This window comes from Aphis gossypii, chromosome 2 (genome assembly GCF_020184175.1).
Source record: "Aphis gossypii isolate Hap1 chromosome 2, ASM2018417v2, whole genome shotgun sequence".
Classification (NCBI taxonomy): Eukaryota; Metazoa; Arthropoda; class Insecta; order Hemiptera; family Aphididae; genus Aphis; species Aphis gossypii.
The window spans coordinates 31,961,111-31,979,037 of NC_065531.1; the positions used below are offsets into that span (position 1 = coordinate 31,961,111).

The window sequence follows — 17,927 nt, forward strand, 5'->3', positions numbered from 1 at the left end:
ACTGATTTATAATTATTATTTTATAAAAATAAATTATATATGATTATTTTAAATATAAACAGCTTTAAATTAGTCTAAATGTTTTGAAAATTTAATTGTCTTTCAAAAAAAATATATTTTTTTTAATCACAACAAAATAACGTTAAAAGAAAGATCATTATTTTAAATTTTGTCTAATGTTGAACTCTAAAATGAATATACAAAAAATTACACATATTATAATATGTGTGTGGATTTTCGTTATTAAATTGTATTATAAAAACAACTTTTGAGGAATCATGTATAAAATGTTAAAGCCCTATAGATATTAAATTTAATATATTTATAACTACAAAATTATTGGTGAATTGTAAACGTTATTTAAATATAAAAAAATTACACGATTAGAAATAAATTAATTTGTTGAGCGTTTATATAATCATTCTACTTCTTACAATTTATTATTATACGATGAAAAATGTATTTTTTGATGATAGCTATTGAATTGTTTGAAAATTGAACTCGGAATTAAGTTTTATAGTTTAAACTACCTACCTAATTCTTTAGTTTAATTTTTTTCTGTAAGCGGATAATAATTTATTCATCAATAATTGAGCTCCACTTGAGTAGTTTTTTGAATACTACGATTTATCATCACTTTAAAATCTAAGATGAACACACCTCTACCAGACTCGTTCAAGAGAAGGTTACCTATTCAAAACCTATTACACGTGCAAAGTATTCTCCACGTACGATGAGCGTTTTTTTTTTTTTTAATTTTTTTTTTTTTTATATATATAGGCATAGGTACAACATTTTTGATTTAAATTAAAAAAAAAAACGAATAGGTACAACTATTCTTTTTATTTTATCAAATAATCGTTAATTTATTTTACTGACATTTCTTTTTGTAATAGTATAATATGCATTATATTATACTATTAAACATATGAAATCTATTTATTTTTTTTTCATAAATTATAACTTATTTAAAAAATACAAGTTTACTATGTTATAAAGATAAATTATGATATTGAAACAAAAAATTAATAAAACCGGTTAATATTTGTGTAAACTATAAACATTTTAACATTTTATTTATGTCAAATGTTATGTTTTATATTATTTTAAAATCATGCTTATTAATATGTACCTATTAATATTAATATCCTACTAATTTACCTAACATTAGTACATTGCAAATAATACCCATTTACCACGCGACTTATCTTTTATCAGAAGTATCTATAAAAGAAAAAAAGAAACTAACACATTTTTATAATATGGAGTATGGGCGTGACAGTTTGACAGTAGTGACGTAAATTTTTTTGATGAATTATATAAAATCCACATATTTACTTGCTCAGTACCTACCAAGGGACTAGGGAGGAGCTGTTAACAAAATAACATTATTTGATAGCAGATTTGTTTTACTGCAAATTCTTATTGAACTTCAATAAAATTATTTTTTTATAATTACTAAATACTACGATTATCAAACAAATCAATAAGTTTTAATTATTATATATAGGTACAAATTATAAAATAATTATCTATTAAATAATTTACAGTAAAAAAGAGGTTCTCATTTGAGAAACAAAAATGTATATTTTTACAGAACACTCCTTTCATAGTAAAAAAGTACTTTAGTACCTACCCTTCTTATTTAAAATTTTAATTTTTCTTAAATTTTTGAATCTATGTGGTATGTATATTGAAAAAACTTGAAAATTTAATAAAAGGTTTTAAATTAATTATTCTTACAATACAAAATTGTTTTTTAAATTATATACTTACATTTTAAATGCTAGTATAAAATATTAAAATGATATTTATACTTATTAGCATTTTAAGAGAACGATACAAAAAATCGATACTTTCATGTTACATTATTATTTGTTGCATAATTGTATCGTAACATTTTTACAAAAAAAAAAAAATTAATATGAATTTATGTATTTAAAAAAAGTATTATATTTTATTTAATTACAATTTACTTGTAGGAAAAAATTACAAAAAAGTATAATGTTATTTAAATATGTATTTTTTTATTTTTAATTTTGATTATTTTCTTATTTGTTACATATATACCTATTATAATTATATAATAATATGATCTTTTTTTCCATTTCGACTCTTCCATATTTATCTATATATTGGGTGACTTGCGAGAAGAGTCTCGCTGGCTACCCATGGACAATAGCCTATATATATAGGTATATAGTTATTATTTAAATGTTTACTCATTTTTTATACAGACAAAACTGTTTAAACGTGTGATTTGAACAATATCGACATTTATACATTTTGACATTTCATGGTTTAAATAAATACTATAGCGGTCCGTGATTTTTGTACATAATATAATCATAAATCGCACCATATGTGTCTACTTTATACACATCCACAAGCTTTAACAGTTATTGTACTTATGTACACATCATTGCAAAATGTGTAATTCCGTCTTTATATATATCTACGTGTAACATATTTTTATAGTATATTATAATAATATTTTATCTATACAAAAACATCATACATACCAACAACTACACAATACACATACAGTGGCATTCATTTCTAACACATATAATTATTTTCCTCAAGTCAAATACAATTACGTATCTACTTATATAAATAATATTTACCGTAATTAGAGCAATAATATAAAAATGTACAATGTATAATGTATATAATGTGCAGTTTTTCCATTACGTAAATTAAGTCAATTGTCATGTCAAACGCCAACGTGCAGTATTAATAATATCGTCACATATTACTCGCATAGTATCTATCTTACAAAACAGTATCCAAAAATTCGGCCAAGAGAATAACCTAATAATATAATTTATAGGTACGCAGCAATACTGTATATATTATATTGTGTATTTTATTAGAATTTAGTATTTACAAACTGCAGGATTATGAATTGAACGAAATTCCATGTCGATGAATTTATTCTAAATTTAAAAAAACAAATAACTATTACACAAATGTAATTATAGACATACAATTTTTAAATACCTACTATATTTTAGTTAGCACGAATAAGTGTTTTAGATGATATGATTATATAAAATTAAGTCAACCATTTTTTGTTTAATGTAGGTAGTTATTGCATATTTAAGGGGAAAAGATCTATTGATTTGGTATTTTATATTAACATAATATATAATACGCTGCAGGCACCTATAATATGTTAAATATTTCAGTGTAAAAAGTTTATTTTTCATAACTTCTTAAAAATAGTTTATCTATATTATACAGCATACAAACACGTCTATTATTTATTGGAACCCTTTAAGCCGAGGTTATACCTAGGGGAGGTTTTATAGGTTCAAATCATATAATCATTGAAACTTCAAAGCGCATTCTTCCTCATTTTTGAGTACATAATAGTGCTTACTATGCATACATGGTTATTTTATAGTGCATTAAAGCCCTCCAAATTATAACTTAATATTATATAACTATACAGTCTATAGTTTTTATACCATATAGACTTTCGACAATAGTCTTATATTATGGTTTATACACATTACACCGCGCACTGTACGAACTTCGGATAAACGACAATAATAATGACATCAATTCTCAGTCGCTCTAAAATCTAAGTTATTCCCAATATAGGCACGTAATAAAATTATAACTATAAATGTATGATAGTTATATTACATAACATATCATATATCAAATACTACATGAGCCAATGAACGTTTTTCAGAGGTGACTTTTAATGGAAGTTACGTATTGTACAGCAACAAAATGAAACGTAGTGCAGGTGCTGTGGTCGCGGTGGTCGCATTGCTGCAGGCGGCCGCGGCCGTTGGCGGCCCGACGACGCGACGGCGGCTGCGGGACCTGGCGCTGGACGACGACGCTCACCGGATCCGGCTGGCCCGTCTGGCCAGGTCCGTAAACAAGATTATCGACGAGTACTTGGGCACTAGGTCGGTGGTGATGTTCGCGGACGAGGTGGACGTCAGCGAGCTGGGCCAGCGGCTGCTGGTCGACATGGGCCACCCCAGGCTGCTGGTGCAATCGTCGGCGGCCACGGACGCGCGGCTGGCCAACGGGCTGGTCGTGTACCTGGAACCCGAGGCCAGAGCGCAGCGCCGGGACGGCCGGTCGGCCGATTACGACGCGGTGCTGGGCCGGTTGCCGTCCAGCGATCACTCGCGGCACATGGTGCTGTGGGAAGGCTCTCAGCGGCCGGGCGACCGCGTCGACCTGCACCGCATCCAGATGCTGTTCGAGGCGTTCTGGCACCATCAGCTGGTCGACGTGGCCGTCCTGGTGCCCGTGTACACCGGAAGCATACGCGTGTACTCGTTCAACCCTTACACCGGATCCCGGTGTAACGGGGCCGGTCCGCCGATCATGGTCAACGTCTGGAGCAGCTCGACGGACGCTTTCGTCAGGCCCGACAGAGTATTCGGATTGGACAACAAGTTGAAAGACTTGCACAAGTATACAATGATATTATGTGTGTATTATGTAGTATTGCCTACCGTGTCTACTGTTACTGTCGAGCTTTAATAATTATTGCGAGAACACAAAAATTAATTCGACTTTTGTAAGGGTAGGTATTTCGTTTTAGATCTATAACATCGAAAACAACTTATTATACACAATTCGAGAGGCAAGAAAAAACCTTTTTCATAAATTTTATGAAAACTATTCCCATATCTAGTTCTATATTTTTATCACGCTGTATTATTGCCAAAAATCAGTGAAATTTTTCTTCATTTGAACTTGAAGTTAATCTTAAATTAATATAATAAGTACCATTGATTTTATAATAGACATAAAAATATAAAATATTCGTTATAGACTACGCAGTCTATTTTATTTTATATTTTACTAACACAACATTTTTTTTGAATTATTTTAAAAAAAGGTATCAACTATGCACACCTACCAAACCTTTTTTATCGACATTTTAATAGAAGTTTATTTTTGAAAAAATGGTCTCGTAATAGTTTGTTTGCTGTTAAAATATTCGTCATATTATCTGTAATACCTACCTATATGTTAATTTAACATATCAATAATACACAATGTATGGTAGACACCAAAGATACAGTAGACGGTCGTGTTCATAAGTCGAATTCGAAAGATGATCCTTTCACATTGAGTTTAGTTGATGTGAAATGTGAATGATTATGACTTCTTGGGCAAACCAGAGAAGGTAGTATTTTTTATGTTAATTTTCAAGGATCATGAAGTTGCTTTATGCACACTCAGACTTGTACCGCAAAATACTTATACCTATGTAATGTTTATCTAGTTTTGGTAGATACACCTTGGCACACTGCGTACAATCAACTTGTTTCTTTGTAAGATTTTGCCCGTTTGTATAAAATAAATTTAGAATAGGTATAGAAAAACAGCACCAAACAATTACGTTTATATCGACATGCTACTTATAGAGCCATATAATCTATGTAGGTACCTACCTATACACACTTTACGGTAATAATAGTTGAGTAGTTATTAATTTTATAAAATATTTATTTAAAATGACTTACAGATAAATACATTTTTTTTAAAAAAAAATTGTAGTTAATAAAATAATTAACATCGTAATCCAGTTTTCTATCAACCTTTAAATATCTATAAAAAAAATAATATCTTTATATACTTTTTAGTTTTTAGATTTTTTTAGTATACAAGTATAAACTATTTTATATTAAATTTTCAAATTTAAGCTATTCAAATCAATTTTTTTCGAATTATACTGGTTTTACTTAAAAATTCCCGTTTTTCTTAATTTATTTTTTTTTTTGCGTCTCCGATTATTTAGAAAAGTATTAAAATTTTCAATTTAAACTACCCCTACGATACCAACTAGATCCAATTTGTTACCAAAAACGAACCACAAAGTTTAAATCTAAGCATTTTTACTTATACTCAAGAGGTGATAATAGACAGAAAAAACACATCATATAGGTATTGAAATCAATCCACTCAGAATCCCAAAGTATAGGTATACAGCTATTTAAATTTTACCTAAACCAATTAATTTTAAGTATTTTCCATATTTATTTATTAATATACCTTTCTATACATTCCATACTCCGTACCTACATACGTTTGTTTGTACTTAATTCTAAATCGTTATTTAAATGGGTTAAATACATCAGGTTATAAGACATATTAGGTACATACATATTTTAATTGAATTAATTTATTTTGAATTTCTGATGAACGATGAACTAAATCTTTATTTTATAATTTAATTATTGTTTTTAAGTACAAAAGTTTCAATAAGAATGAAGGATTAGAAAAATTAATATCAATAATAACCATATATACTCAGAAGAACTTGCCTACCGACATATGGATAAATAATAAATATTTTTCTGTTATATATTATTCAGATGTCCGTTGAAATGCTTGGGCATACACAGGCCACCCGTGTCAACGGTAGTGCAAACAGAGAAAGGCTTCAAGCTGTCGGGATCAGGTTTACGCATTATCAATTTCATTCAGGAGTATATGAACTTCACCGGTATTGTAACCATGGCTGTAGGCCATTCCGGCGTACATTTCGTCTCCGAGACAGCCTTATCGGACAACGATAGTTCACCGATTGGTGTGAAAGTGAAACATAAAAAGGTGGACTTGGCGTTCGGACGGTTCACGAGAATTTTTGACAGCGAGTCCGATGTGGAGTTCATCAAGGAAGACCAGATGGAGTGTTTCACTTGGGGCTTGCCCAGTGGCATTGGTCACGATCCAACGCTGTGGATCAATTACGTGGCAGAATTTTCACTAGTCACATGGATATTAATCATAATGAGCATAATATTGGCGTTTGGCGTTGTCGTCACACTTTCACAGCTCACGTCCATGCTGAAACAGCCGGCGGCGACAATCTCGTGGAGTCCATTATTCATTCTGTTCTACACATACGGTACATTCATCGGTGCTCCCATCAAGGTGACACCCAAATCCTGCGCACTTCAAGTATTTCTATCCAACTGGTTATTGTACAGCCTTGTAGTGACGAGCGCGTACCAAGCGTACTTGGGTAGTCTGATAACCATACCACAAACGATACCCGAAATCAACGACCAGCACACATTGTTGAAGACCGACTTAAACTTGGTAGGTAGACAAGACATGTACTATCTAATAAACTCGTCGGCGGGCTCAAGTAACGATTTCAAAGAGTTGGTCGATCGCTATCAAATATTACCTCCCGAAGACTTCAGTCATTTCATCCAGAGGATATTATTGAAAAGAGACACAGCCGTTCTTGCATCCAAACGCGAATTAATATTTTATGCACAAAGATACAAGACCATTTTTAACGACTCGAGACACCTACACGTCTTGCCCACATGCACAATCGAGTCATACTCATCGACATTTATGCTTCGAAGGGGATCACCGTTTCGGCATAGAATTAGCACCATTATGTCACGACTCTCAGAAACGGGTATAATGCAGCAATGGGATAGGGAAAACCTCAGAGAAGAACAGGTACACAATATTGTATTTACCGAGGATACGATTCTTTCTATGTCACAATCTTTCGGAGCGTTTGTAGTTTTGTTTTTTGGTTTGTTTTTGGGCTTCTGTGCGTTTATTGGTGAAATAATTGTATACCTTATAAACAAATTTTGCATAAGACATACAAAACAAATAATGTTCATAAATTAACTAAAAAACAAAAACTAGATTAAACCTACATTTAATAACAATGTATAGAGAATCAATAATACAAAATTAGCTGTACTATAGCTGTATAATTTGTTAATTTAATTAATAAACATTTTGTATTAGATTCTGCAAACAAATAAATTACAAGCTAATAATAATTCTATGAATAAAAATAAACATGTATTCAATTAGAAAATGTTACATTATTTTGATGTATTATTAACGCCTACATGAGACCGTAAACTCTCTGATGCATAAGCTAAAAGAGTCTGAGCAGCTTGCTGTGTTGTTAAATAATCACGAGTTTCGTTCATCCAATCATTTGCTATTATTTTAGCACCTCCCTTCAATAAATGCATATACTGCAAAGCTTGATAATAATTGTCTCGTTCAATCCAATACCTAAAAAAAAAGTTTGTATATACAATGTATTATTATTATTATAATGTAATGTGTTAAATTACCTGGCTCGTTGGAGAATATCAATATTATTTAATTCATTAACATTAATAGGTGCATTGTTTAATTCTTCTACAGAAATTGGTACAGCCGATTTAAAAGTAAAAATTGTAAATACAAATGATGTTACCAAATCAAATAGTTTCACATTGGTATCTGGTACTAAAGCCATGTGAAAAGCTTTATCTTCAACATTAAGAAATCTGTCCTTTAATGTTTCTTCTGTATAAACACCTCGAGTTAATACTCTTTCAGGTATTGTATCCAACAATTCTTTTATTATTTTATGGTTTTCTAAATTAAAAAAGTACAATTTCATTATATATTTTTATTTTGTTTCAAAATATTCATACATACCGCCTCCTGATTTTTTTATATTATTTACTAAATCTTGTAAAGGTATTAATTCATGTTTTGAATCATTTTGATAAGTATCAATTGCTGCAAATAATGACTGACAGGCTTTCCATAAGTAAAATGACTCATTCAGTTTTTCTCGTTTTTTGGAATGCTCTGAAACAATAAAGTAAATTTTAATGACCACATAAGTTTCTTTAAAACTGATCGCTTACAAAAATAAGCATTTCCTTTGAAAAAAAAATGAGATTGTGATACAATTTTTTTAAAACATGATTCAAGAGATCTACATTAAACTTAATTATTATAATTTTTTTTTTTTTTTTTGTTACTGATAAAATAATGAATAAAGTATTTTATATTGATTATGTATGTAATATTTATTAAAGGATTAAAAATTGTTTTATTCAATTTATTATTATATTTCTTTATTTTTTAGTCTAAATTAAACATATTTTATTACTAGAATATTTTTTTTGAAAAAAAAAATACCATTTTTATATTAATGTCTATTACAAAATGTTTCAGTATTTAAAAATATAAAAATAATATTTATATAGCACAATTAAATGGTATCACGAATAAAGTGTTATTTTTTAATAAAGTTTAGCAAATACAACTATAAACTAAGTACCTTTTACTGCATCATTAATGCCATTCATAACAGCTATCATGCTCAAAACTTGTTCTTTATATTTAAGCTTCTCGATTTCAGCTTTTTCAGAGTATTCTAAATGTACACGGCGTTCAACTTCCTTTTCAGCTAAATTAGCAGCTTCTTTTAAGTGATCCATATGCACTTCAGTTTGAAATCTCAATTGTTCCTTAAATTTTGCCTCACTATTTGCCTTTGATTCAAAACTCTAAAGAAAAAATAATTAAAATAAATTCTATAATGCTATTAAACAACTCCTTACTTCATTGATAAAATTATCCATGTGCCGTCTACGATTTTTTTCTACTTGAAATCCTATGACTTTATTGATAGCTTCAGGATTACCATTTTTTAATGCATGAACTACATCATTTACTTGTTCTTCGCCAATTATCTAAAGAAATAAGAAATAACCTTATAAGTATGATTAATTAAAATTCAATTGTAACATTAAAACATTTAACACTGTTTTGTTATTTATATAACTTTATTTCAAAACTTTACTGATATTTATTTAGTCTCTGATATAATAGTTCAGAAAATAATATTTGTATTAAACCCTCAAAAAAATAAAAACATAATGTCTAGCAAAAACTGTGCATTACCATTAGTGATGGGCACAATCGAGTGAAAACTATTGAACTACTCGATGGTTTAAACTATCAAATGTACCAAAACTATCGAAACTATTGAACTACCGAGTGATTTATTCAGTAGATAGTTAACACTTATAGAATAATATCACACTACCGAATGAAAACTATCGAGTAATTTACTCAATAGTTTTTCTAAACAATCGAGGTTTAAAAATATCTATTCAATCGGAGAATCCCTTGGTTGTTTTATAAACTATTGATAGTCAAAACTAGTCAGTAGCGCCCATCACTACCATTCAATATACAATGAGGGAAAATACTCATTGGACACCCTGAGCATATATAAAAATATAATAATATAAAATAAAATAAATTAAACATTTACTTCTTGTTTAAGCATTTCATTTTGATAAAACATTAATTTTTGCGTTATGAAATCAATAAACACTTTAAATTCAGCTTCTGTCAACTTCAAATTTTTTTCATCGAGCCTTACATGAGGAAATAATGATTGTAACTCTTCCTAAAAAAAATTAACAACACAATCATAAAGAACGGTTTATCAGTTAAAACAAGAATATCAAACATTATAGTAAAAAAAAAAATTAGAGAATTGATTAATTTACTGAGAATTGTTTTCTAATATTCATAATTTGTCCATTATATTTATTAAACAGTAATAAGTCATCTTTTTCAGTTTCAAAATTCTTTTCCAAAGTTTTTATCTTCATTTTTAATTCCATAATGTTATTTTTAATAATTTCTTTTTCTTCATTAGTAACATCATTTTTAGAATCATCTAATGAATATTGCATTTGATCTAAACGCTTCCTAATTATATACAAAACCAATAAAATATTAATGAATATAACACTATAATTATCACATAATTACCTAGCTTCTTGAGCATTTACTTTAGCAGTTTGAAAGAGTTCGTCCTTTTCCAAACTGACTTTTTGTAATTTTTTCAAAGTTATAGAATTGTTTTTTTGAGGAATATTATTAACAGTTCCATTTACTAGTTCATAATAGTCTACAAATAAAGTTTCATAAAGAATAAAACTTATTAGTTTAATAGAAATGAAAAATAATAATAATACAAATATAATATTTGCATAAATTATTGATAAAATATTTCATTGTTGATTTAGTATTCTGAACAAAGTCTTTAAATATTTATTTAAATAAATATATATAATATTTAATAAATATTTATTTAAAAGAAAAATCAACTTCTTTTTAAAAATTGTTACAAAATCAAGAATAAAAAATAAAATAAAAAAATGATTTATCATATTGAACCAAATAGCCTGAAATCATTTTAAATAATTAAAATACAATAATGTATTGTTAACTCACTTTTCAATGCATCCAATGCTTCAGAATAAGAATTTGAAACTTCATTAATTATTTGAGTTGCCTCACTTCTTATTCTTGTTAAGTTCGAAGTATCTTTTTCAGTATTACTTTCTAAAATGTTTTTTTTTTCAGTTAATTTCTTATCTAATTAAAAAAACCATTAATGTAAACATAAAATAATAAATTAACACATTAACTGTCAAATGACTGCCAGCGGTCATCTATAATTGAATTATTACAATTTTTTAATGTAATACATTTTTTTTTTCAAATACATAGTAAATACAAATTTGGAAAACATTGAAAAATATACCAGGCGTATATCAAAATCTTATTGTATGACCGGAAACAGTTGTATGGCAGTCAACATGTTAATAGTTACATGAAATGATAACTACCATTAATATCATATATTTCATTATTTTATTTAAACAATCTCAATTATTAGTTACCTAGAGGTTTGTCTGTTTTTGTTGAAATTGTTTGTGATTCTTTTGATTCATGTTTCAAAGGAGTTGATTTTGTAATATTAACATCCTGTTTATTAACTGGAACTAGTCTAAAATTAATACAGAATAGGTATTATACACACATTTTTAATTAATTCAAAATGCTATAAGAAAATATAATATTAATATTTTTATTTAACTTATTTACTAATAAAGTGGATTCAAATTGAATTAAAATATATCCACATTTCTATAAGTTTAATTTTTCACAAATATACATTTATTTTTATTTTTAGTCATAGATTAACCCTACTAAAAATTATGATTGTTTTAGTTCTGTATACTATAGACACTAATACACTAATTTATTTATTAAAAATCCTCACTTGAGTTTTACATTGTTTGATTTATCTTGTGTGATTTTATCTTCAAATAGTAATACTTTTAAAAGTTCATCTGAACCATATACATTAGTTTTTAACCACTGCCTAAAATTTGTATCGTATTTTGCATAAACAACAATGGAACTAAATCCAAATAATAATGAACCAAATGCATATTTTCCTATATTTGATTTTCTGCCAACAAAAAAATAATAATCCATAAGCCATAAAATTAAACAAGGTGTCCATTACATGATGTTAGCATACCCAGAACTTGAGGAATCCGCATGAACAAATCTATAGCACAGTGGTTTTTTACGGGCTAAAGCAGACTGCCCAAATTGAAGTTTAACACTAGATGAAGTCTTAAAAGAAAAAAATATAAAAAGATAATATTAAACACACTTAATTTATCTATAGTATCTTATTTAATTTTTAAAATACTTACTTTTGAAAATCGTTTCAAATTCAACATGTTTAGCGACCAAAAACCTTTTAAAAGGAATTAATTATTCTAATGATTGACACTCTTTCATCTACCTTAACTATGTTAATGACAAATTGACAAATGCGAAAGAGTAATAACAATCAGCAATCAGATATAGTTAATATACTGATCGCAATTTTATTCGGTCAATCGACGACCGGAGCTACAAAAAGCAATAAACTTACCCTTTTTAAAGTTGATAACACAATGAACTGATAGTTGATAGCTGATAAATACAAGACCCCAAGGACATTCAATTTCAAATTCAAGATTGCATATTATCACAGAACAATTTAAAATGATGATAACAAACAGATTATTATTTTATTAATGTGGTATAACGATAATGTTGGCAGACTTCGATTTTTCATTAAGGTAGCACTGCTTATCATTGAAAAATTGTAAACAAAACACAACTTCTTGTCTTCTTTAATACTGCTTGGCTAGTTTACCGACTTTTTAAAAGACGTATTTTATACTTTTTATGTTTAATTCCGAAATAATTTTATCTGGCACGTATTTTTAATAAGTTTAAACTTAATTTAAGATCTCTAATTATGTTAAAAACAGGTAATATTCATATGATAAATACTTTAGAATCCATTTAAGTAATTAGTTAATTTTAATTTTTAGACAATGAAAATGAATATAAGAGATTAATGACGGGCACTATGAAAATTCAAAAACATAATCTTCGTACACGGTTTTGTCAAAAAGTACTAACATCTATTGTAACCTATTAAGAATCACCATGTTTATCAAACAAGTAATTATTCACGGTTTTAAGAGTTACCGTGAACAGACAGTTGTTGAGCCATTTGACAAAAGACACAATGTTGTTGTTGGCCGAAATGGTTCGGGAAAAAGTAATTTTTTTTATGCTATTCAGTTTGTACTCAGTGATGAGTTTTCTCATCTTCGACCTGAACAACGTCAAGCATTGTTACATGAAGGTACTGGACCCAAAGTCAACTCTGCCTATGTGGAGATCATTTTTGACAATACAGACAATCGACTACCAATTGACAAAGAAGAGGTTGTGTTAAGAAGAGTTATTGGTGTTAAAAAAGACCAATATTTTTTAAACAAGAAAATGGTACCAAGAAGTGATGTTACTAATTTATTGGAATCTGCTGGATTTTCTCATTCAAATCCTTATTATATAGTTAAGCAAGGTAAAATTAATCAAATGGCAACATCCCCTGATTCACATAGACTCAAGTTATTAAGAGAAGTAGCTGGCACTCGTGTTTATGACGAACGAAAAGAAGAATCAATTGAGATATTAAAAGACACTCAAACAAAATTAGACAAAATAGTAGAATTTATAAAAACTATTGAAGATCGTTTAAGTACATTGGAGGAAGAAAAAGAAGAATTAAAAGAATATCAAATATGGGATAAAAAAAGAAGGACTTTAGAATATTGTATTCATGATAGAGAACTTAAAGAAACTCAAAGAAAATTAGAAGAATTAGATAGCCGAATGAGTAATGTTGATGAAGAACAAAAACGTCTTACTGCAAAAGTAAAAGAAGCAGCACACGAAGCTAAAAAATCAACCAAACACTTGCGCGATGCCAAACGGCTAGTACATAGTGTCAAAGAAGACAAAGATACCTTAAATTTAGAACAACAGGAATTGATTAAACAAAAAACCAAATTAGATTTTACAATTAAAGATCTTACAGATGAAGTGCAAGGTGATAATAATTCTAGAGAAAGGGCTGTCAGAGAATTAGAAAAGTTACAAGAAACTATTAAAACAAAAGAATCAGACTTGCAAGAAATAAAACCTAAATATGAAGCTCAAAAGAAAAAAGAAGAAAGTTGTACTAGAGAACTTGGACTCAAAGAACAAAAGCGTAAGGAATTATATGCTAAGCAAGGACGTGGTAGTCAATTTGCATCCAAGGAAGATAGAGACCAATGGATTCAAAAAGAATTAAAATCTTTAACCAAACAAATAAAAGATAAAACTGATCATAAAGAAAAATTAACAGAAGATTTAAAAAAAGATGCTGAACGCTTATTAGAACTTGAAAATTTGGTACATAGTAACTCAACTGAATTAGAAAAACAAAGAACTGCGATCGATGAATATAATAAAAAATACTACGAACTGAAAAAAAATAAGGACCAATATCAAAGTCAAAGAAATGAATTATGGCGTAAAGAGAGTTCATTGCAACAAACTTATTCAACATTAAAAGAAGAATTAGGTAAAGCTGATCAATTACTTCGAAGTATGGCTGGTAAAGCAATTTTAAATGGGAGAGATAGTGTTCGTAAAGTCTTGGAAATTTTTAAAGAGCGCGGTGGATCTCAAGCCAATCTTGCTAAACAATATTATGGCCAAGTAATTGAAAACTTTGATTGTGATGAAAGCATACAGACAGCTGTTGAAGTGACTGCTGGTGGAAGAATGTTTTTTCATATTGTTGATTCTGATAAGATTGGAACACAAATCTTAAAAGAAATAAATAATCAGAATTTACCTGGTGAAGTAACATTTATGCCTCTTAATAGATTAACTGCCAGGACAATAAAATATCCACAATCCAAAGATGCCATTCCAATGGTAAATAAATTGAATTATGCATCTCATTTAGATAAGGCTATGAGATTTATTTTTGGCAAGACTTTGATATGCCGGAATTTAGAAATAGCTACGAGTATATCTAAGCAAAGTATGTTAGATTGTATTACAATTGATGGAGATCAAGTATCATCTAGTGGCACACTTACTGGAGGGTATTTCAAAAATGTCCGATCCAAATTAGAAATACAAAAGCAACGTAATGAATTAACAACTCAAATAAAAGAATCTGAAGAACAGTTAACTGTACTTAGAACACAATTAAATGATGTTGAAGGCAATGTTAATATAGTCATGGCGGATATGCAAAAAACTGAAACTAAAAACAGTAAAGCTAAAGGAAATTTTGACAAATTAAAAGGAGATATCAGACTTATTAAAGAAGAAATGGTTGGAATTGAAAGATATAGGGTGACAAAAGAAAGATTACTTGTAACTGCATCTTCAAATTTAGAAGCAATGCAAACTACGAGATCTGGTCTTGAATCTGAATTACACCAAGAACTTATGGCACAATTATCTGTCACTGATCAAAAAGAAATGGATAAACTTAATAATGACATTAAACAATTGACACAAGAGAATAAAACTGCATTTTCAATGCGCATGAAATTAGAAGCAGACAAGAACAAATTAGAAAATCTATTAACTAACAATTTGATTCGTCGTAGAGATGAATTGTTACAAGCATTACAAGAAATATCTGTTGAAGAACGTAAACGTACATTAGAAAGTAGTAGGTTAGAATTAAATGCTATAGAAAAAAAATTAGACACAATTAATGTAGATATGAAAAATATTGATACCAAAGTACATGAAGCAGTTAAGAGACAAAAGAAATGCCAAGAAGAAGTGGACAAATGGAAAATTCAAGAAAAAGAAGCTCAAGATAAACTTGAAAACGAATCTAAAGATCTTTGTAAAGTATCTTCTAAACAAGAAATGTTACGTAAAAAATTAGAAGAGTCAGAAGCTAAAATTAATGATCTCGGAGCTTTACCCAATACAGATCTGGTTACTAAATATATGTCTTATTCTTCAAAAAATTTATTTAAAGAGTTAGAAAAAGCTAATAGTCACTTAAAACGCTTTAGTCATGTCAATAAAAAAGCATTAGATCAATTTATAAATTTTTCAGAACAAAAGGAAAAACTTGTTTCAAGAAAACAAGAACTTGACCGTGGTTATGAAAAAATAGAACAGCTTATGAATGTCTTAGAACAACGGAAATGTGATGCAATACAATCAACATTTAAGCAAGTATCCAAATATTTTTCTTATGTATTTTCCAAACTTGTACCTGCTGGTCATGCAAAACTAGTCATGAAAACTGTCGGGGGTGAAGAATCAACAACAATTAATATGCGAGATGAAACCAGCGTTGGTAACTATTCTGGTGTCATGATCAAAGTGTCATTTGTTGGACAAGGAGGTGAAATGCGGGAAATGAATCAATTATCAGGTGGTCAAAAATCTCTTGTAGCGTTAGGTTTGATATTTGCTATTCAAAAGTGTGATCCTGCTCCGTTCTACTTGTTTGATGAAATTGATCAAGCATTAGATCCTCAACACAGAAAATCTGTTGCTGATATGATACATGAAATGTCTTCTGAAGCACAGTTCATTACTACAACGTTTAGGCCAGAGTTGCTGCAACATGCGCATAAGTTTTATGGTGTTAAGTTCCGTAATAAAGTAAGCCATGTGGAATGTGTTACCAGGGAGGATGCACACGACTTTGTCGAAGATGATACAACTCACGGGTAATAGATTATTATTAAGTACGCTTTATCTCAAAAGTTTATATTGCGTAAAAATAATAAATTATTGTATATTTAATCAAGCTGTTTAATTTAAATCACATCAAAATTAATATTAGTCTAGCCATTGTTGTCCATTTGTTTGAACCATATGTAGTGTACCTACCTAAACATTAAGTGAATATATTTTTTTTTATTTAGTGATTATAGAGCTACTAATAATTTTCAGCATATTACATTGAGTTACTTTTAAATTCTACCAAATATTAAGAAACACATGTTAACAATTCATGTCCAATACCTATTAGATATAAGATAATGACTCACGCTTTTCATTGAACATATGTATTGTTTTATGTATTTACTAGATTACTAGACTATTAGCATAATCACTATTTTGTTGGAAGGTAATGGAATTCCTTTTACAGTTTTACTCCACCATGGCACCTCAAATAGCAAGCATATTTGCTAATCAGTAACCACCAATTATACGAATGTAGTAGAATCTTGATAGTTAAAAACAAAATTGTAATTATTGAAATATATTTCATATTATATATGAGATTATACAAGAATTTTTTTATTTTAATTATCACAATTTAACATTGATTTTTAAATTACATTTTTGTTTTTTACTTTTTTGTAAATGATAAGATACCTACTAAAGATATTAATTATTACAGTGAGTAGTTTCTATAATATGCTGTAAATTTATTGAGGAATTTATTTACATTAAACAATAGACACATAATTGTATAATTAACCAACATTGAATTATTGTAATTTTTGTAATAATTTTGACATATATTATTAAGTTTGCAACTTTATAAATTATAATTATAAATAGTTAATAATACTTCTTAAAATTTAATTGATTTAATTCCAAAATAGATATTAAGTTTAGTAATGTAAAGTATCAAAACCAAGATACTTAGCTTAAAGTTGTTAATTTTTATTTTTATTTTCTTTATGATCAAAATTTACAGGAATTCAACTTATAGAACCTTAATATCAAAATATTTCATTTAAATAACATTAAGTTTGATATAAAACATGCTTTAATTGAAATATTTTTATAATAAATACAATTTCTTATTGAATTGTTTTTATTTTAAAATACTTTTATGTTTTTAGAACAGTATTCAATTTTAACCTTATAAAAATATAACATTT

The 17,927-nt window shown here is 28.4% G+C and overlaps 3 protein-coding genes across 4 annotated transcripts; 2 read left to right on the top strand and 1 right to left on the bottom strand.

The window, feature by feature from the left end:
• Window positions 1–3,714: 3,714 nt before the first annotated feature.
• LOC114119825 (glutamate receptor ionotropic, delta-2) lies at window positions 3,715–7,827 on the top strand. Its single transcript, XM_027981539.2, has 2 exons — window positions 3,715–4,448; window positions 6,363–7,827. Exons 1-2 carry the CDS (start codon window positions 3,745–3,747, stop codon window positions 7,648–7,650), a joined length of 1,992 nt encoding a protein of 663 aa, XP_027837340.2. The 5' UTR covers window positions 3,715–3,744; the 3' UTR covers window positions 7,651–7,827.
• LOC114119824 (MICOS complex subunit Mic60-like) lies at window positions 7,666–12,597 on the bottom strand. Of its 2 annotated transcripts, none has more exons than XM_027981538.2 (13): window positions 12,357–12,597; window positions 12,176–12,273; window positions 11,912–12,103; window positions 11,529–11,635; window positions 11,077–11,187; window positions 10,612–10,750; window positions 10,344–10,548; window positions 10,103–10,240; window positions 9,384–9,515; window positions 9,101–9,329; window positions 8,467–8,622; window positions 8,115–8,403; window positions 7,666–8,052 (listed from the first exon to the last, which is right to left on the bottom strand). In XM_027981538.2, the coding sequence occupies exons 1-13, from the start codon at window positions 12,381–12,383 to the stop codon at window positions 7,854–7,856; spliced, it is 2,022 nt and encodes a 673-aa protein (XP_027837339.1). In that variant the 5' UTR covers window positions 12,384–12,597; the 3' UTR covers window positions 7,666–7,853. The 2 variants fall into 2 exon arrangements, with proteins under 2 accessions (XP_027837339.1, XP_027837338.1); XM_027981537.2 differs by having other exon boundaries at window positions 11,077–11,220.
• A 206-nt stretch (window positions 12,598–12,803) lies between these two features.
• LOC114119816 (structural maintenance of chromosomes protein 3-like) lies at window positions 12,804–17,357 on the top strand. The gene is made up of 2 exons (XM_027981521.2): window positions 12,804–12,965; window positions 13,029–17,357. Exon 2 carries the CDS (start codon window positions 13,147–13,149, stop codon window positions 16,759–16,761), a length of 3,615 nt encoding a protein of 1,204 aa, XP_027837322.1. The 5' UTR covers window positions 12,804–12,965; window positions 13,029–13,146; the 3' UTR covers window positions 16,762–17,357.
• Window positions 17,358–17,927: the final 570 nt, after the last annotated feature.